Source organism: Lagopus muta, chromosome 2 (assembly GCF_023343835.1).
Source record: "Lagopus muta isolate bLagMut1 chromosome 2, bLagMut1 primary, whole genome shotgun sequence".
Taxonomy (NCBI): Eukaryota; Metazoa; Chordata; class Aves; order Galliformes; family Phasianidae; genus Lagopus; species Lagopus muta.
Window position 1 is genome coordinate 32,876,026 of NC_064434.1, and position 22,061 is coordinate 32,898,086.

General features: G+C 37.2%; 2 protein-coding genes across 3 annotated transcripts in view; one reads left to right on the plus strand and one right to left on the minus strand.

The window, feature by feature from the left end:
• Positions 1-22,061, plus strand: part of BCKDHB (branched chain keto acid dehydrogenase E1 subunit beta) — a 1,150,961-nt gene that overhangs the window by 1,083,075 nt on the left and 45,825 nt on the right. The gene's annotated exons all lie outside the window — the stretch shown is intronic.
• UBE3D (ubiquitin protein ligase E3D) overlaps positions 1-22,061 on the minus strand; it is a 79,175-nt gene that overhangs the window by 32,428 nt on the left and 24,686 nt on the right. For both annotated transcript variants that reach the window (XM_048934898.1, XM_048934897.1), the window contains exon 9: positions 1,408-1,546. In XM_048934898.1, the coding sequence (XP_048790855.1) occupies positions 1,408-1,546 (139 nt within the window). The remainder of the gene's footprint in view (positions 1-1,407; positions 1,547-22,061) is intronic.

Here is a 22,061-nt window from a genome sequence, read left to right on the forward strand (position 1 = left end):
CACAAGATCAAAATGGAATGAAAAGGGATTTCAAATATTATGTTACTAAGCAGTAGCACAGTGTTTGAAAATAAAATGTAATTTATGTCTCAGCACAGATATGGAGTCTGTTAAGCTTGTCCTGGAAAGCATTTCTGCAGCTTTACAAAGCAGTACAGAGTTTATTACAGAAATGATTAGCAACTAAGCACATTTACTTTGAGTGGGTTTTACAACCTAAACGACACCTACTGCAAATGTATACCAACTAAAGATTTTGGCTTGTCAAAACTGCAACACTGAAATACCATCAAGAGATGGAGTAAATACAATCTCAAACATCACATGGGTGTGGATAATTTTTGCCTACTCAGTTATAAGCAGCTGGTACATTTAGCTATGTATTATTAGCTTACTAATGGGATCTCAGGAGTTAAGCTGTAACTTTCAAATCACAACACACACAGCTGCCTGTTAGATTCATTTTAAAATGCTGTGTCAGAACATGCCTGAGTGGAAACTAGTGATCTATTTAGCTCAACAGCACGTGTCTAAGAGTGGGAACATTTAGGAAAGCAGAAAGCTCAGGCACATCCATGGGTCATTTCTCTGCAAGTGCCCTTAGCACCAGAATCCGGTATTCAGTAGCCTAGAAGCCAGTCTCCTCTTGAACAAGACTGCCACGTATGGGTAACAAGCAACTCAACAATGATTTTCAGTTCAAATACAAGTATCATTTTCATACAGAATATACACGTACATGAGACAATATCTCATACAAAAAAAAGAAGCTGAGTTCATAGGTTGCACGAAGATGAATTTAGATACCTCTATCTGTTGTAAGACTTGTACATGTTTAGAAATATACTAAGACCACACAAACCACAATTTAACATGCCTGCAACAATTATTTTTGAGGAAAATTTGCTACTGGTGAGAACTGTAGCAGTAACAGAAAACAGGATGAAATTCCGAATGCTTCACTGCTAATTTTATACACTGGCTTGCATATTTAGTCCCATTGCTCAGACTGGTTTTCACCACTGTAAATCTTCATTTTTAGCTGAGGACTTCATTTATTTATTTTTGAAGACAAGATAATTTTATGTAATGGTGCATTTCAAGAGAGTTGAATAATTCTAGCCATTCCAGATTAAGCTTGCAAATTTTATGTCATTTCTTTAAACATTTAAACAGTGACTCAGTGTTTAATAAAACAATGGTACTGCTTGCCTTAGTCTATATCTAATAAAAAAAAAAAGAAAAACTGAGAACGAAAAGAAATTCTCTACTGCTGTATATAACAAAATGAAAAGTTACTCAACTCCAGAAGACAAACTTTTAGTCTGAAAGCATTTATAGACCCTCTTGGATCTATCTTCTTCCTAGAAATAACACCATTATACTGAAACAGCAGCTGCTCCTTACCTGAAAAGAGTTCATGCGCTGAATTGAAGGGGGTAAAGAAGCAGTACTCAAACTCAGCATCAGAAGTAATTCCAGACACGTTTCTGATGGAAACTTTAAAGGATGAACTCCAAAATCATTTTCCCAGGCATCAGCAAGGCTAAAAAGTAAAATGAAATAATTCATATATCTAAAAAAAAATTAAACACATACTAGAATATGGCACAGAGTTGTGATGAAAGATTATCCTCACTTGTCACGCCTGTCCTTATAGTTAAAGATAACAGTTTTAACAGAAATATAGGGTGCATTTAAAGCACTTTATGCTTACCATCAATTTTACAAAGAGCTGCATAGTGTGAAAAGAAAACTTAGCACACATTAGAAGAATGCACTTACATTTCTTAATCCAAGTTTGAATATTTCTGAACCGATTCTCAACTACCATTTCCAAGCATATGCTTTTACACATAGCGTATCCTAACTAGAGCATAGTGCCTCCATTTTCTGTTAAAATAAATTAGTCCTTTCACCTCTGAAACCACCAAAGGCCAGACGATTTCTAAAACTGATGTTATAATGTTCTCACTAGAATTCTACCAACAGTCAACAACTGTTGAAAAAAAATCAGGGTTGATGCTTACTAACCATGACAACAGACAAACATACTACATCTTTCTCATCCTAAAGCTAGAGCAAGCAGGTCACTTTGACACAGGAATTCTAAGCCAGACAGGGAATGAGAAGGGTGCCTGAGCTAGGCACCCTCTGGCAGTCTGGATGGCACTGCATCACTCAAGGTCTTCATAAATGGCTAAGACCAAATCAAAGCACAGAGGCCAAAACCTTCTGCACAGCAACAGTCCTCATAAATTATTTCATACGCTTCCACTTTTGCCAGACAAGTCTACAAAAGCTGGTTTTAAGCTACTACAAATACTGTTTGCTAGGGCAGGAAAGCAAACAGTTCAGAAGACACCCTGGAGTCTTTAAAGATGTGAGCAGCTAAGTCCCCAAATACACTGTCCATATTAAAAGGATTCTGTAAAAATAATCAGTGAATGGTCAAGCCCAAGAGAGGCAACTCTGATTGGGCCAGAGATTCTGTCAATGGTGCAGGGCAAAACATCTAGCTTTACACCATGGTCACTGAGCTGCCAGCAACCAAGGACTGGGTTTCATTATCTTTTGTAACTTCTTTTCCAAACATAATTAGAAATTTACCTTGGTAATCCCTATTGTGTCTTTGTTCTGCATTTTTTTACAAGCTTATCTGGTGATACAGGCAAATCTGGGTAAATCTAGCAAAACAGAGGCTTAAAGTTTTTCACAAATCAGCAAGTCTAAACAAAGCAGTGTGCAGGCACCTTCAAACACAGTTAAGAGTGTTTGGAGACTGGAGGTGACAATATGATAAGGTACTGGGGCTCAGAAAGGTGTTTCCACAGATCAGTGCACTCTCTGCAAAGAAACTTTTTAGAACTCCAGGCCATACTGAAAACATTACAACCTAAATCACTACTTTGATTCTATTTTTTTTTTTTATTTATTTTTTTTTAAACTTGAGAATTTTTTTGGAGCTGCCTCCCCACACTGAAGTTTGACTCATACAGCACTGATACTGCATTAGGGCATTTTGAGTCTGTTGACTTATCTGAGGGGAGGACTGTTGCTATAAAGACATCTAGCCCAATTAGACTGTAATTTCTGTTTATTAATAGCTCAATTATGAGCGTTTCCTGAAATGATTCCAATGTGCTCCCTCATTACAAACAAACCACATGTGTCCTAGCAGTTATGGCTCCAGGAACACTCAAGTTATGAAACAGTCTTCATATCCTGTCCTTTAGCAGCATCTAACACATGAGCTTGCGGTAAGTTTGTGCTTTGTTAGGCCACGTCTCTTTGTTTTTCTTTACCCCTATATTCATGGGAGTATTTTTCTACAATCTTCACTGCAGAGGACGGAGAAAAATGTCTACTTAAAACAAAACCAAAAGAAATCTTATTTTTTAATCTTAGCTGCAGGGAATCCTTCTGTACAAAGAGGATTGTCTCTCTTCCAGTACAAGAGAAACTATTTGCTTTCTATTTACTGAATGAGCCACACTGGTTAACTCTGCTTCTCAGAAGAGAGAGCAACCACGAAGGACAGCTTTTACCAGACCAACCCCAAATGCCAACAATTTGAGTTTGCTGAAAGTTCCTTACCATAGATCCAAAATTGTGCTTTGCTCTCCTAATTTTAGAAATAGAGTAATAGATTTCGACATTAAGATTGGACAAACTGTCAGAGAGAGTTTTGGGGAGAGCTAAGGGCAAAGACGAAGATGATGCCAGAAGGATTCAGATGGGCTCATGGTAACTTTGGATACAGATGGGATTGAGTATGTGCATACCTTCTTTCCTTCCTTCTTTACTCAGCTGTGAATTCTTGCTTCTAAGCTTCTCATGAGAGAAAGCAGACTGGGCCAAACACACACCTTCAGGGAGAATTTTTTCTCCCACAGCACATTAAATCTACCTCTATAAGTTACCATCATTCAGTTTTGCCTAAGAGCAACCTCTCAGACACAAAAATCCCCAGTCCTGTTCATTGCAGAGGTGTTGGACTAGACAATTTTTAAAGGTCCCTTCCATCTCCAATCATTCTATGAAAAAGGGCAAGAATCAGAGCTCTTCCCAGTGTTAATTCAAACTTGAGATGCTGCCCTTGCAGATTAAAATAACATCTCGAACTCACACTGTTTCAGCTACAAGACATGCTTTAATCTAGTCCATGAAAAGACAATAAACAGGCATAACATTAAAGCATGGAAGATCTTCACGTAAACTTCATTTCAAGATAGACATGATCAATGGTAATCAAAGTGCCTAATATACTTCAAGCAGACATTTCAGAACTGAAAGTAGCATAGAAATTGAACAGAATAAAATTCCACTTCGGGGGTAACCTATGTAGCTGCTATGCTAATATGAAATAATTACGACCAATGTGCTAAACTTCCAAACTGGAAATACTGACAACAAAAAATAAAGATGAAAGGCTGAGACTACCCTCCTCCCATCCCTTTCAGTACTTTCTCCAAGGAACAAGAGTGAAAGAGAGGTTTAGACCATGATATCATCAGTCAAAGCAATACAGCCAGGAAAATAGAACTCTTATAGCAGAATGAGCAAGACAATTAGAAAAAAAAACACAAATGTCAGAGTATTTTCAAAGCTGTTTATAGGATAAATGTGAAATTTGCCTCTCTTTAGAAAAAAAAGCAAATCTTTCCTGAAACTCAAACAACTGATTCTGAAAGCAGAGATGAGCAAAATTTAAAAACGTTTGTTCAGACATGACTACAGATAAGACTAAAGATTAACCAGTTACTTCTCCAACAGAAGTAATTGATCATAATGTTTTCAGATGCATAAATTTGATTCATCAGGTATTTCTCCAATGGTCATTATGGAATTGCTCCATGCCTACATAAGACAATAAGATGAGAAAATAATGTCTTTAGAAGCAATGTTTACAACACCAAAATAATGAATAACATTTCTTTTACAGTTCCTTGACTCTAAGTTCTAGCAAACAAACCCAGTTACCATTGAGGTCATGGCACACCAGCGAAACAAGAAAAATCCTGATACGTATTTAAAAGTCATTAGAGAAATGACTGGAACCTAAGATTTTGGAATCTAAAATGTCTCACTGCTTTTTTTCTTTTGTTCAGAAGAAGTTGAGCTGCTTTTTCTTTCATTAATGCCAAAGTTATTAATCAAAAGTAATCATCTTCTACTGTGCATGTCATTCACTTCAAAAATGCACCTGTCTTAGCAAAATACAAAACAGTTCGCTTTTGAAGAGGAACAGGTCAATTCCTTTTTCACTTTCCAGAGCAACCTTATCCCCATCTCTTATTTAGCAAGATACTTCTCTTAATAGATTAACTTTGGGTAGTCTACAAAAATCAAAAATGGAAAACAAAAAACCTCTTACTCAAAGAACTAATCCATGCTACTGCAAAGGCACTGGGCTAATTCCACCTGATTATTTACAATCTAAGTAAAGATGCTCTACAGCTAGGGTTCCAAATACTGAGGAACACCTGAAAGAGATGACTACAAGGTAGCTATGGCTTCAGTGTTTTGTTAAATAAAAGCCATGCTGAAGAATGTAATAGAAAAGCTGACAGACTCTCAGGATTCACTGAATGTTGTTAAATGTTTCCTTTTCCAAAAGCAGCAGTTCTGCTATAAATGACAGATGACTTTATTGAGCCCAAGGACAAACTTGCTAAATTAAATAACTATTTGTAAAAATGATTTAATCTAAAAACAATTCTAAATTACAGTTGATGATATGTCTATATACTTAATATACCAGGAGGCTAAGTTATTTATACTTCTCATTATCCTTGCAGTGATCTAAAAATTACAAAAATCAATGCATGCACATTAGCTTCTAAGCTCTTGCCAAAATTTAAATAATACAGAACAGTAAGAAGTGCAGTACTTTCAAAGCCTACAATACATTCCTTTGGAAAAAACTTTCATTACAGAACCAAGGCACTGTTTTCCTCTTAAAACAACATCTGCAGTCTTGTTCAAATGTGGTTTACTTTTCTCCTTCAGCAGCTGAGAGCGTCAAGTAATTTTTTGAGCAGACCTTCCCTAGGATCTTCACTAGTTGTATGGCACCCCAAATTAACAGATATTAAATCTCTTGAAAGTGACAAGGCAACAATAAAAATGTAACCCAGTGGTATCCTTACATGGGGATGAGCAAGAGCAGTGGAACATATTAAGGGGAATAAGAGAACATACAGCAATAATCCAGGAACCCACACGAGTTGTTTTTTTTTTTAATATTTAGTGCAATGGACAACAGTGGCCAATAAAAAAAAACATTCCAACTCCACCTCTAAGCTGCGAACCTTTTTTTTCCCAGCGCATCCTCATATCGAAAGGACAGTTTAACACTGAACTTCTGTAGTTCAAAACAGTCCTAAACACTCTCCTGTAAAGGAGTCTTGCGATAAAATTTCTGACACTTACATCACATACGTATTTACACATAATAGCATACAAATAATTTATTAATTTTATAGAAATGAATATAGAGTAACATAAAGCACGCGTATAATATGTGATTACACAACCATTAATATGATTCTCTTGGCTTTATTCTATTAAACCGAGCAACCATGTATTTTTGGAGGTGGGTAGGAAAGAAGTTAGATAAAAATCCAGAATAAAAAAAGAGGTTTAAAACATCCTAACCTACAAAACATGAGCCCTCCTTAAACATTCAACATGTCACCATTTGAAGGAGATAAGTTATTTCATACTAATAAAAAAGGCTTGTAATGTAAATTCAAATTTAATCTCAAGAATACCACCTGCTCATTGCCATATCTCTCAAAGTGGCTGGCATAAGAATATCAGATGTTCTGGTACTGTTTCAAAGGGCATTCTAAGTAAAATTATCCTACCTGATCCCATAAATGTTACACCTATAATTTTCTCATTGGTAACTCCAATATGTAGCATAGATTAAGTACCTCATGCTAAAAAGTACAATGAAAGACATGTATTGAATGGCTTTGTTTGCATGAGAAAACTGCATAAGAATCTTACCTACATTCTTTCTATTTACATATTTTAAATTACTTCAATACTTCTCAATGTGCTTTGATTATTTTAAATTATTTAAGGAAAGTCAGAGAAGTAAAAGCTGCCTACCTGTAATGTACACAACATATTCTCTTTTGTTTTGCATCAACACACATTTTTATTAGACTCAATTGTCCATTATTTACTTACATGTAACTACGATGACTTCAGTGCTGTTAAACAAAAAGATTACTAGCACAAATGAGAATTGTGTTTAGCTCATAGAATTCAGTTCTTGTTTTCTCAAAATGAAAAAGGAAAAAGGAAAAAAACAACAGAAAACCAAACTGCATCAGCACACTGTGCCAACACAGATATGATCATTTACAGGTAGGTAGAGGTATTCCTCTGAAGGCTATCTTTCTGCATGGAAATAAATCTTTAGATTTTAATTCAGTCCAGGAGTAACTTGCCTTGGAGCACATCATTTCAAGGCAAAGCTTGGCACACTCCACCAGATTAAAGGTTTTTGGGTGCCAACTGCCTTTTGGTTGTTGTCGTTGTTGTTGTCTTCCCTCTTCCAGATGGCAGGTAGGCAATTTACAAAGCATTAATTTTCAGTTGCAAACTCTATCACTCATGAAATATTTTCATTCGCTGTAAAGCAGCAATAATTGTACAGTATTAGATAGATCAAGCAGAACTTCAGCTGTAAGAATCTCTGAAATTATGCTTAAATATCACAGTGAAGGACTAGCAGGTGTTCACCTATCCTGTCACCCTCACGCTCCAGATCCATAATGCTTAAAACAAATATTTGAAAAGCTAGATCAAGCATCAATTACAGGGTAGACTTATGTTCCATGGGACATGTAGATGTGTGGGACCATGAACAATTTGCAAATACACTAAACTTAAAATTCATGACAGTTCTCATACTACACACAGATGGCCACTGAGTACATCTATGATACTGTCATCTTTGTTGAGCTTCAGCATCAGGTATGCAAAAATAATCTGATCTGAGAATAAAGAGAAAAAGGAATTTTAATTTTGAGAGAACTGATCTTGGATACAAAAAAACCTCAAGCCTGCTGGCTACCTCCCATGACATGTCCTACTAGCAAAACCAGAGTGCATAAAGGTACAGAAGCAGCACCTATATCCACAGTCAATCCATAACAGTAATTGTGTATGGGGAAATTCTTCATTACTCTGCAAGATCAAAAGTTTATGGTAACAGCTGAAGCTATAAAAGCCTAAGCTACCAAATAAAAAAAAACAAAAACAAAAAACAACCCCACAGTTCTAACTTTCAACAGAGCATCTGACTGCAAACAATACAAGCTCATGGAAAAAACAAAGCTCCTGCAGGACTTCTGATGGGCAAACGTATAGGAGGCTAGACTAGAATAATCCCAGGTTGAAAGGAACCCACAAGAATCGGGTTTAACTCCCAGCTCTACACACTACCCAACATTCAAACCCCATTACTGAGAGCAGCGTCCAAATGCTCCTTGAACTCCTGCAGCTCAGGGCTGCACCCACTGCCCTGGGCAGCCTGCTCCACACCCACCATGCTCTGGTGCATGGTGCAGAACCTGTCCCTAAGTCCCACATGACTCTCATCTGACAACTCTATGCCATTCCCTTGGGTGCTGTCGCTGTCACATAGAGCAGAGCTCAGCGCTGCCCCTCCTCTCCCTGTGAGGAACTGTAGCCGCCATGACGCCTCCCTCAGCTCCTCTGCTCTGGGCTGAGCAAACTCAGGGACTTCAGCCACTCCTCATACACTTTGCCCTCAGACCTTTCACCATATCTGCAGCTCTCCTTCCCACACACAGGTAGTTTTATATCCTGTAAACAGGATATCAAGAGAGCAAGAAAACACGGAAAACAATTCAACGTATTCATAATGTATCCCTTTGAACTGCTTTTTGAAATTACCTACACCTTTTTTTCTGAACTGAGCACAGGAGCAGAACTCACTACTCTTCGAAGTAGAAGTTTAACACAGAATTTCTCATTAAGAAAAAAAAAACAACAAGCAAAACACAGATCAAGAAAGCGTGGGAGCACGGTTCTTTCTAGGAGTTGGCTGAAGTTTGTTGCGACTGCTCTTGAACACCCACACTATGCAGAATTGCTGGCATTGCTCCCAAGTACAATGTAATTGCAGAGTTCTCAGCAGCAAGGCAACGTGGTCCCTCTAAAAGCAGCAGCAAATTGCTCCTGTAAAAACTGCATGGCCAAAGCTTTAGAATGTGCTGCTTCAGTTTAATGGCTGTGTTAAGGCTTTAAGCTGCAGTTTTAGAATGCCTTACTGTACGTAACACAGGTGGTAGGAACTCAAGTAGTTTTGCTGAAAACAATAAAAATTCAGATTGCTACAGCCACATCACTGTTAATGAACAATTTATCATTCTGGAGGATGGCAGTACCAGTGGTTATCACCCAGATTAGCAACAGTTCTACTATGACTGCAGACTGAAGTTTTCTTGGTTGTAGTCACAGGTATGCCTACAGCTCAGAATGAGGGAATAATTTTGTCCCTTAATATACTTTTCTTAATCTTTAGCACCTCTTGATTCCTTCCTGGAATACACCTTAATATAAATTACAACAGATTGTGCTTTATTTCCCCTATGTATGTCAATAACTGTAGCCTAACTGTGCTTGGGATGGATTCAGAGGATACAAAGCAGCACGCTATTGACCTACTGCTAAAAGCCGGACTAGCACATCACTTTATAAGGAGTATCAAATGCATGTACCAGAACAAATGACATAAAAGGACAGCCTGTGATCAACAAAACATTCAAATTCCCTTCTTCTTTTTTCTTTTTAACCTCCCAGCATTTCAGCCATTGCTCTAAGCTGGGCAAACAGGAGTAAACCTCCTCAAGTAAGTCACATCTTGAAGGGTTTATCTCTAAAATTGTCTGCTTGGTTTAAACGTCATTGGTGGTAGAAAGGGGGTGTGAGTAACTGGCAAAGCAGACACAAAGTACTGCCACATACTTCATTCCCTCAGAGAATGAAACAGTATTTATCTGTCTATTTTCTCCATAAACCAATCCCAAGAACTTACAGAATATTACTGAATGACAGCTCTGCTGGTTACTTCTATGTGCCTTTCAACTTTAGTGGTGCTTCTGTAAAAGCAACAGGCCTCTTTGCGTGATCATAGAGCAGCACTTCTCCATGCCATCTTCCTCCCTCCAAAAAGGGTAAGAAAACAGATTGCCTCTCAGCCTCTCCAGGCATCATGATGCTAGGCAGAAGCCCCAAAGAAAACACACAGTTTCCCTGCTCTCTCTTGGAATACATTTTTACCAAACTCTCATACAGGAATGATTTTACAGACTTCTTCCTTCTTCAGGCTGGGAGCTCAAAAAATAATAATAATAATAATATATATATATATATATATTATAAAATAAATATATATATATAATATATATATTATATATTATATAATATATATATTATATTATATATATATATATTTATTATATATATATTATATTATTTATATAAATAATATAAATATATTATATATATATATATTTTTTTTTTAAAAAAATATATATATATATTTAGCAGGAAAACTCAGCAGGAAAATGTATTTATTGATACTGGCACATTCTGAGTTTTGAATACCAGGATGCTAGCAATAGCAGTATTCCCCATAGGTGCTTTTACAGCTCTTCATGAAAATATAACTTTAATTTAAGAATGATCCAAATCAGATAGCATACTGTAGAAATAAGACACATGGTGTCAACTACCATATTACAAATACAAGGGTCCCTGTGTATAAATATTACATTCAATATGTGAGAATTATTTTGCGCTATGTAAAATGTGGAAAACTTAAACAGGCAATCAAATACAAAACCTATCATGCAAAGATAGATAAAAATATATATTGATTAGTATTCTAATTAATTCAATAAGAAAGGATTTAAAAACCTAATAAACAGTCTGTCTGGACTCTTCAGTCCATTTAATTCTCCATCTGTATCTTCCTAGGAGGAAGCAGCAGGGGATGCAAAACTGAGGTCCCAACAAAGGTACACATGAATAAAAATTGTTTCACATACAAAAAGTAGAGATTTGAGTGCTGAAAAATGAGTTTAGGAAATCTTATTAATTGTACAGGAGAATGAATTCTCCTCCTAGAGAATGAGGCAGACCATTTGCATCTTCCAGCATCTTCTTCAGTATGGCAAGTAGTTTCCTTTTAACAGTGACAGCTGTTCTCCACTGCTGGTTCACAGCATAGTCAAATGGCCTTAAAATTCAAGAGGTGCTGTAAACACGTTTTTCTTTTTATGCCAATGTTGAATAGTAACTTTAGCTTTAGGGCAAAGGGATGTATAGGAAAGAACCTTCGTACTTCCATCTCTCCATGTTTTCAGCTCTATTTTTAACAACTCCCTGTCATTTTTCAAGTGCACTGTACCATCTGAAAAGCAGCTTTGCTTTGCTAAACATAGAAAAGTTTTTGTCTTTAGTAAGGACTTAGATAAATAAACCCAACCCTCAGTGGACCTTGTTAAAGCAAGAGCATAAATTTTTTACACTTCCTTATGAGTCTGGGAAAAAAAAAAGTCTACGTATCAGTCTGAGCTCATGCTGACTAATGTGGTCTCAGGGAAGGGACTATTGAAATTCATGTGTATAGTCATTAGAAAAGAGATTTATAGATGCAATTATGATAAATCAGCACAGGTTTATTAAGTAATGATTAATTGTTTAAAAAAATTACTGTTAAAGCCAAAATAGAAGGCATGCAGAACCGAAGTTTGAATATATGGCTATAAAGCCAGTAATTTGGTGGTTCTGTGCATGGTGTGCATTAGGAGATATTTAAACCACACGGTTTTAGCAACCAGTGACCTGACTAAGCCGGCCTAGGACAGCTGATGGAGAAACCCCAGTTGGTGACCCTGCTTGGATATCTGAACTGCTCATCGCTCATATCCTAAATTGACACAGTTCATGGCAGCATCTTTAAGCAATGGAAAACCAGCAGAAGTTTACTTTCAATCACATGCTATGAGCTGCAGCAGGTTAAGGACTTGAAATATAAGCACATTATCCATGCTGCAAAGGCAGGACCAACAGCTGGTACAGTGACCTCAGCAACCAATCCAAGCTAAATTCTGAACGAAAAGCATGGTTGGTTAAAGTGAGTCAGTCCAAGTTCCTCATCTAGTCAGTGGAAGAAGCAGTAGAATGGTTTGCTTCATGGGCAGACTGCGAACCCAGTAAGCAATGTGATACTATCCCCTTCCAGTAACATGTTACTAGTAATCACCAGTGAAGACCAGGGAAGCATGCCATTAGGGACTATGGTCCATATGCCACAGAGCTCTTACCCGGTCACTTAACAAGACAAAGTTGTCTCTGTTCAGTCTTCCAGTCAAATGGTGTGAACTGTACTCATGTTAGATGTGTTTTCCTACCAGGCCTCTCCAATTACCTGCCTCTCTTTCTGCACTGCTCCTCCTCACAATCAGATCAACCAGCAACCTTAACACCAGCATTTAGGAGCACACAGAATCGTCAATACTCTATCCTAACAGCACTGATTTCAGATATTCATTCAGGGCTCTAGACTACTAACAAAGAATAACAATTACTTTCTCAGAATAATAAACCAGGCAAGTGGAAAGTTATTAAAAAAAAAAAAAATCAAGGTTGAATGAACAATGCTTTGTATAATCAGTGACAGCACAGCATTGTTCTTGCCCTGTACCTAACTAAGCCCCTGGGTTCCACAGCCACAGCATAAAAGCACTTTCCTTGATGTTCTCATGCTCTCATTCATACTAACTGTGCCACATGAACATTTGCATATGCTCCATAAACCTTAATTCCCTTTTTAAAACCTATTATGCCAAGCAGGAGGCCATTTCTGAAGTTGAAATGGATTTTCAGTACACTAAAGATTAAAATGTTTTCTGGCCTCAGATTTTTAAACCTTCGGGTAAAACTAAATCATTTCCACAATGCTGCTTATATTCCATATGGAAGTAAACACAAATAACAGACACTCCAGAACATTATGTCTGAATCCAAAGGGAGAAGTTATCCTACTGTAGAAATAAATGCTGTAATCACTATTCACAAAATGCTCTCAGCTTGCTACTCTAAAGTTATTCTATTTTTTCCCCCCACAATGTAACTGACTTCAGGAGTGAAGCAAATTCAGTATTTCACAATGTAATTACAGGAACCTGCAGCAGAGTAGGGATCACCACAAAACACAGAAGCAGCCAATCCTGAGAACTTCAGAAAAGCAAAACTTATTTCCACTCATTGGGTCCACACCTCTGCCAATATAAAGTCTAATTACTGAAGGTAAAATTTCCCCATATGCCATACTTCTGCCTTCCCACTGAAACTATTATTTCCCTAGAACAGTTTACTTGTATCATCTTTTTTTTACTCACTGATGTGACTGTGAATCTGTGCAGATGTCTCCTCTATGCATGGTAGAAAACAATATTGGCATTAAAATAATACGTGCAGCTACAAGTCAAGTTTTAAAAGCTATTAAATCCTAAATAAATAAAATCAGCAGTCAAGCACACAACTTTCTTTCCTAAAAGTAATCCTCAAAACCAACCACAAATCTAGAAAGAACAACATTCCACAAGCCCCTTTTCCCTGTCCTCAGCCAGGTCAGCTTTCTAATGTGTGTGGGAGTGCTGCTCCACCAAAAAATTCAACCCTTCACAGAACTGCCCCTCATTTTTTTTTTTTTTAATTATTATTATTTTTTTTTAAACCTGCCTTTCCTCATAGTTCTCAAGTTTTATCCTTCAACCAATTGGAAGCTTGCACCATTTGTAATAGTAGAGATTTAACAGTGTCAGTACAGTCCACAGCCATGTTGCTGGAGCTCCCACAGCATTTGTAGAGCTGTCCAGAATCCTGTTGCAGACATGAGGCAGAGCTGGAGGTATCACAATCAGCCCTTCTGAAGTAGCACTGGGTGGGCTATGCTGGCCACACACATGTACCTTGACACAGTCAGGTAACTGAATACAGATGATTTCGGCTCTTTAATTTTTATGAGCTTTCTTAAAAGAATTATAGATCCAGAACAAAGAAATCCAGTGTCAGCTTAGAAGCATGAGGAACAGGAAAGGAAGTGTGGCAGCTGAGATCTGGATATGAACAAGAGTGGCACTGGAAGTAAAAAAAACAGAAAGAGAGGATATTTAAATGAAAGACTAAATGTAGGTTTAGCCAATTTAAGATCATGCTGAAATGGAACTTAATGTTAAAAACAGAGCAAAATACAGATTTGATGAAAAGTAAAGAAGGCACAGAAGGACTAATTTACATCCTCCAGTACAGTGAAAATCAAATCTTCCGAGTAGATTAGCTCATTCAAAGAGGTGATGCAACAGCAGAAGTAAGGCAGCTGCAGGTAACATACTGAAAACCCTTTGCAAATGAAGTTAATCAGGTAAAGAAATAATCCAATGATGCTGCTGAACATGAGCTCAGTCAAGACTGTGGTAACTTGTCACTCTAAAGAGAGAGCAAACAAGGTGAAGGAGAGCTGGGAAGTATTTTAGTAGGTCTGTGACAGAGCTGGAACATTGAACTAGAAGGTACTTCCAAGTCAGAAAGCTTATTTCTCTGCATGAAAAGAAACTGTGTCAAAGTATTCATTTTTACAATTTTAACACAGAATTCTTGTTTGCGTTAGAAGTGACCTTAAAGATCATTGTCACACAGTTAACTAGATCAATCTATGCCCATGTCAGGGGGCAGTAGGGAAGGAAAAGAGAAAAGGGCTAGGGACATAGGAGCAGGGCTCAAGGAAGAAAAAAAAAACAAAAAAACAGTAGCAATGATCTCTGGAGGAAAACTTATTTTACTAACTATAATATCAGAATGCAAGATAACCCAATATCACACAATCTAATTGAAATTAAGACTAATAAATCAAATAAAACAGGAGAGATTGTTCCTGAGACCACGTCAAACCTGAAAAGCTTGGTATGGCTAGGAAAGCATCCTCTGACACCCACTGTAAGGCAGTAAGAGACTGCCCAACCAGGAAGGGCCGGATCCCATGACTTCCATGATGTATAGGGACAGGTACCTGGGATTGGAGCATTAACACTTTAGCTCCCAGTGCACTACATGATGTTATGATGTGGAATACCGAAAACAATCAAAACCATGACAATTCCAACCCACCTGCTGTGGGGAGGGACACAAGCCACCAGCTAAGGCCACCTAGAGTCCATCCAACCTGGCCTTGAGTGCCTCCAGAGATTGGACACCAGAGATTGCCCAGCTCTCTGGGCAGCTGTGCCAGCACCTCACCACTTCTGAGGAAAGAACTTCTGCATAACATCTGAACTATATCTCCCTGCCTTTTAGTTTACAAGTGTTATTCCTTGCACTATCACTGCACTCCCTAGTGAAGAATCTCTCCCTATCTTCTTTTCGAGCTGCATCTTAAAAGCAGTTATGTTTCTTGGAAATTATTCCCACTAAAAGGTACCTCACTAGATACTAGAAATCTTCCAATCTTCAGATCAACTTCTTCATAATCAATGATATCACTATGTTCTCCAGTTTCTTTTGAAGACAGTCGATGAACATTTACAGCTACCTGGTACCCATTGCTACTTAATTTTCAGCAATATGCAGAGTAAAGACTTGCATCATATGTAATGGTGATAAAAAGAAACCCAGTTGGATAACTGTGAATAAAATTCAATGGTCCTACCCATACAAGAGAGCTGCAGAGGTGCTAAAAGGATCTGCAGAATTGCTACACTGGGAGACAAAAGCAGTTTCTCATCAACTCCTTTCCTTTTACAGAAGCCACCAAGTTTCAGCAGTTTCAGAAGAAACAAAATTCCATCTTCAATAAAACAAATGCAAACCAAGTTGAGAGATGCTTAGTTATCACGGCATGCTTCAAAACTAACAGGCCTTAATATTATTAATGACATGCAGCCACTGCTGCTCGAAATACCGTAGTGGAATATAATTTCACAGCAATAATACGCAGACAGATGGAAATGGGAAGTAACAACAAACAAATTTTTAGGTGTGACTACAACAAGTAAAGCTCCCTTTATAATGATATTAGACTTAAAATGCACTGAATCATTAAATATCTGAAGAATCATCTTCCAGTAATATTTAAATCTCTTTTTTGAATCTTCGCAGTACAGTATTCACTCAAACTAGTCAGAATTACTGTGGGTTCTTTTTTTCTTTCCCCAATTAAAAAAAAATACCCCCCAGCTTCTGAAGGAAGCCCAACATCTGGAAAAAAAAAAAAAGTGTACAAACGTATGGAAATATTTCAACAGCTTTTTTTTCCTGTAGGTCATGCAGTTGTTTTCATCACAAAATATCAACTTTTGACAAAGAAGAGAAAATATAACATATTGTTCAGTCTTACTACTTTGTGAGGAACACAGGACAGCTCAGAAGCTAGCCAAAAAGGAAAGAAAATTGTACAAAAAGTGCAGCTACAATGCCTGATGCACCTCAGCAACATTTCCATGCTGAAATAAAACTGTTTTTGGAAGGTTTAGAAAAATCAGTTTATATGAATGAAAAATGATTATGCTTAAAAAATGTTTAAAAATCAACTTCTAAACAGCTCTGCTACTGACTTTACACTGCAGCCTTCATCAGTATCAACAGAACTTAAGTACGAGCTTAAAGGCCCAAGTCAGTGCACTGGAGACATAGGTGTTCAGTTGAAAAAAATGGCTGCAGTCATCTTCTAGAAGAGCAGTCTTCAATGAGACACCATACAATTTTGCCTTCCCAAGGTAAGCCAGCAAAATCACAACCCAAAGAAGCTCTCAGTGATGTCTGTGTTGCTGCCTCCAGGTACACAGATGGCTCTCTAAGAATCATTACCTACTTCTGTCACTGTGAAGTAAGGAAAAATCTGAAGGCTTAAGATGTATGCAGGTAGAGCATACAAGGCTGGGAAGAACGCAGACCAAACGTAATACTCTTAAGTACACACAGAGGGGAAATAGGTGCAGACAATCTAACTTCTCAGTACATCTACCAGTTCTGCCTTCAGCAACTATTTGACTGCAATTCAGTAATGTATTTGACTTAAAACGTAAAACTTCAGCAATTTTATTGCCTGAAACAGTACCTCCCACCTAGATATCCTGCCTCACATATCCATATCCACAGCACTATCAGTTACTATGCCTATTAGTTGTATGCAATCTCATTTACAGCTTAAATTCAGTATTCAGAGGACAAGCACAAGAATCGCTCATTCTCTTTACCCTTGATGCTACAGCATTCAAAATAAGCAACCAGCAGCAATATTGCTACGTGTACTCAACAAACAAGCAGCAATACCCAGAGCAACTTCACAAATTAACTTTCTATGATCTTGAGTCATACAGTCCCAATCTGCTTTTGCCTTACTGATACATGAAGTACTTCAAGTAAAATTACCAGCCAAAACCATTTCATTAATCTAAGCATTGTTAGTTCACACAGCCTGTCATGGAGAAATATAATAGAAACAACAGATACTAATTACTTTAAAACAGACTTTTGAATTAACTACATCAAGTTTTCACGTTTGTCTCCAGTCTGCCCAAGGTGCTTTTCTAAGTTCTTTTTTTCATTCCTGTCTCAGTATAGAAATCCTTCCTGCTCAAATGGATGCTGTCATTTAAAAGATATTATAGGAATTGAGTATTTACAGTTTTTAAGTAAACCCAATAGTCTTTGTAAGTCTATCAGAAGCAAATTCTAACTGCATAAGTGAAAAGCTGCTACAGTTTGACCTGTAATTATGAAAGTAATTCAATGTAGCGTCACTAATTCATTAAGGGTATCTCACTTTCAAAAAAAGGTTACAAGAAAACCAAAGCTAACATACTAGAGATACACATCTTACAGTAAGAATTACACAGATGTGACATCGCACTCTCTCCAGCAAACTGAACAGTAAATCTAAATACAGCCAAGAACTCCGCATGATATAGCACCAGTATGAAGCTTAGGATACCCATGTCTATTTTGCCAGTATAAATGCAGAATTTTGTTCACCAAATCCCCCTAGATCTAGAGGCAATTCACCAAAACTAGCAGGAGATCAGTTTAAAACAAGTGAAAAGAGTACGCTGCAGCAGCAGTGAAAATCTGGAACTTGCTGTTTTAAGAGACTGTGAAGGCAAACAGTACCATTAAGGTCAGAAAGTGTTTATACAGAAGATGGTCCTAAGATGCATGAACAGATACTGAAGGAAACAGGCAGGGCTGTATCCATTTAACACCCTTAATAAAACAACAATATAAGTTGAGTAGTACAAGAATGTCCTGAGGCTCATATGCTCCTCTCAATAACACCTCCTGATCTCGGAGAGAGGATAGAGGGAACACTGATTTGGCCCAGCATGGAATTTCTTATACCCTTACGATCTCATAAAAGTGGAATTAACTACTTAACAACACAGCTGTTTCAAACTATACATTTTAAATTACTTTCATATTGTCTCACCGCTTTTAATTGCAATTTTTTTCCAAACTAACTTATCAGTTTTCCCATCACAAATTCTGGTATGACCAAAAGAGATGAGAGAAGAGGTATGAGAACTACCAAATCTGTGCCTTACTGAATTACTGCTTCTATAATAAATATGAAGAATAAGAAAAATAATAAGCCTGAATTTTATTCCCCCTATCACATTACAGAATCACAAACTGATTCAAAGTGTATTAAATACGATACAAAATCTTAATTCTTTTTTCCTAAAAAATTAGAACCCAAGAAGTAACTCAGCAATTGTATTTACATTCAATTTCTTCTTTGTACATTACCAATTACTGTGCATACAGCATTTATCACTTCTAATGCACAGTTCAACAGCAGTACCTTGCAAGATGAGTACTGAAACATAAGCATTTTTTATGCTATGCAACAAGAAAGGGAAACAATTCATCAAATTTTCACAAGCAGTTGAATCAGGATTGAAAAATCCATCTTTATAAAATAAAACAATAACTAATCAGAATCCTACCTCCTCTGTCTTCAGAGCTAGACTTCAAAAACCGAGCCAAAAGGCACCCTAAGCAACAAGCCCAACTGGAATAACATGAGCAAAATCTGAGCAAGAGATCCAAGATTTGGTAGACAAAGGTTTTATTCCAATATCTTTTTCTGATTTTCTTATTTTTCTCTATCTCAGTTAGTACTTCTAAGACTATTAAAAGTTAGAAAGATTAGACATCAAAAACACGATAGCTCCAAAGAATCAGAAAGATACACCTGTTTAAAAATCAATTAAGAAGTTTTTCTGTAACAACCATAAAAGGATGTTGCATATGGTAGGTCTAGTTTCAATAAACAACAGTCAGTATCTTTCTCCTGAGACTTAAATACTTACACGCATCTTTTCCTAGAGGTGGGAAAAGGATGTTAACAGTAAAGAACAGATCTTTCTTCTCAACAACAATCCCTAACTATAAAAAAAAAAAAAAAAAGCACTTTCATCCCTTCCTACACTGTTCAGCAGGTTTACAGCATCCATACACATCTTCCTTGAACTCTAAAGAGTATTTTCCTTTCCTGTCCCAAAACCCTTGACTGTCATCAAATCACATCTTTCAAAAAGCTCTGCTCAGTCAGCTCTTTTAAGGCATAGCACTCCATCCACAGTGTCAGTTCTCCTGATACCATGAAAGAATCAAAGACAGGAACAGAAAATAAAAGTATATATATTCAAAATAAAACAGATTCTTCACAATCTGTTTGCAAACACACACTTAATCATGGCAGAGATAGCACAATAAGCAGCTTCTACTACAAAAGTCATTGCATAGAAACCACAAAACAGTATAAAAACGATCATTTCTCTGGGTCTCTGTGCACCCTGCATATTTTCTACCAGGGTTACTGAAACATTAGGAAAGAATCTTGCTATTTCAGCCAGGTGGGAGTCAGTGATATATTGTGGAATTTAAGAAACTTCAGGCTGAACTGGGATATTTCGGTACATTTATGGGAGGCAAATTACTATACAGTCATATACGGAACTAAAACCACTTTGGGGGCAAATAAACAATTTGATATTCTGCAATCCATCAATAACAGAGCATCATGAAAAATCTCATTACATACAGACTTGGATGTAATTAAAAAGTGTACCAAAAGCACTAGAAATAAAAAGAAATTTTGAACCATGAACTCATTTATTTCTAGCTTATTCTATCCCTCTGTAATTAATAGAAAATAAGCAAACATCCTGGAAGTTGTTTTTCAACTCTGAAATGCTAAGCAGTGAATTCTTGCCTAGGAGAAGGCTTCTGTAAAAGCTATAAACCATTCAGGGAGACTCTGGATGCATATAAGAAATAAAAAGCTACTGCTAACTTCTTGGAAACTAAAGCTTTTCCTAGCACACTATTATAAAAGGAGAAGTATAATTTCCTCTAACTGTACTTTCACAAATATTTACTGAGACCAACTATAGTCAAATTGCTGCGTAGCCTTATTTTTCATTTTCTTCACACATTCTCACAACACACTCACTCCAGCACTATTTAACATGATCACTCCCAGCAGTCAAGGTTGGTTGTATAACGTCTTACTTGCCAAGAACCCATTACTTGAAAGGAAGATCTCTCCTGTCTGCACAGCAGATTTGTAGGTGGAGAAAAGGAGCCTTGCTGTGAGAAGAGTGGCAGGCACCAATAAATACCTCAGTAAGAACACAGCAGAAAATGCACGAGGCGTCCTTCACTAACAAATGATAGAGAACTGTTCTTCTGCATATACTTTCAACTAGTTTGTTGCAGAAAGACAGCTTATACAGCTCCCACAAGGGCAGGAACCTAACTGTTGGCAAATCTACTCAGGACTCATGCTATCACACATAGGAGATATATTTCCAGTCCTGCTTAATAGCTGAAGAAGAAAGATGCAAAGGTTACGTCAATACAACACTTAAACGGCAATCCTCAGAAAGATCAGCAGAACAGGGCTCTGCAAGGAAAAGTGCCAAGGGCTACACTATAAATAGCATGTCTGGATATATCTGCCCATGTCTTAACTTCACTCTGCCTTATTAGCTGCTGATTGTTCTTCTAACATACAGAGCTTGTTGGAAAAAATACCCAGAGCACAGCTGTTAATAATTCATTGCCAAGGCTCTACATGATATGTCCTCAGATCTGTTCTTTTCACTACTTCAGTCACTATCCCGGCGAATAGGACAGAGATGCTTCTTTCATTCACAGGCAGCATGAAGCTCAAAACAATATTCTAATCCCTCACAACAGACCGCAGGCTCCAAAAGCCCTGCAGTATTTCAAAGGTAGATGCGTATGCAGAAACAAGCAATTTCAGTATAATTACTATTGGAATGCAATACCTGAAACACTATTAGAGAAATTTGACTTTTTGTTCAAAATTCTTGAAATAAATATGATAATTACACACAAGCACATTGCTTTACACAAGTTGCACCATTTTTGATACTTTTTCCTCTGTTGTGTTTACATTACTGGTCAATGCACAAAGATTTCATTCTTAATGTGCATCGAGGCACTATTTCCACAGTTATCATTTGGCTTGAAACAGATTGAAGCATTATGTCATTTTTACTGTGCTTCATAGAACAGCTAAGAATGGGAAAACCGTGCTAAGCCAACAACAACTTTGGTTTCTGCACCTCTGAAAGAAAGAACAGTCACACATCAACCAATATGAAAACAGAACAGCTCTCCTGCCCCCACAATATACACATGTCTTTCTAGGTAAATACAACAGATTAAAGATACATGCCATTATATTAGTTTAAATATTTTTGTTCTTCCATCTTGAAGTCCAAAATCTTGTATTTATTTCAGTAAGGGCAGAACTGGGAGCTGTGATCACTACATAGAAAAAGAAGCTCAGCAGAAGTTGCCTGTCAAAAACACAACCCTCCCTACCTTTCCACAGTGAGCAGATGAATTTACTTGCTGGCTGTCCAAATTATTTTAAAATTAGTTGGTCTTTCTAAGCCACTAAAATATTTGAA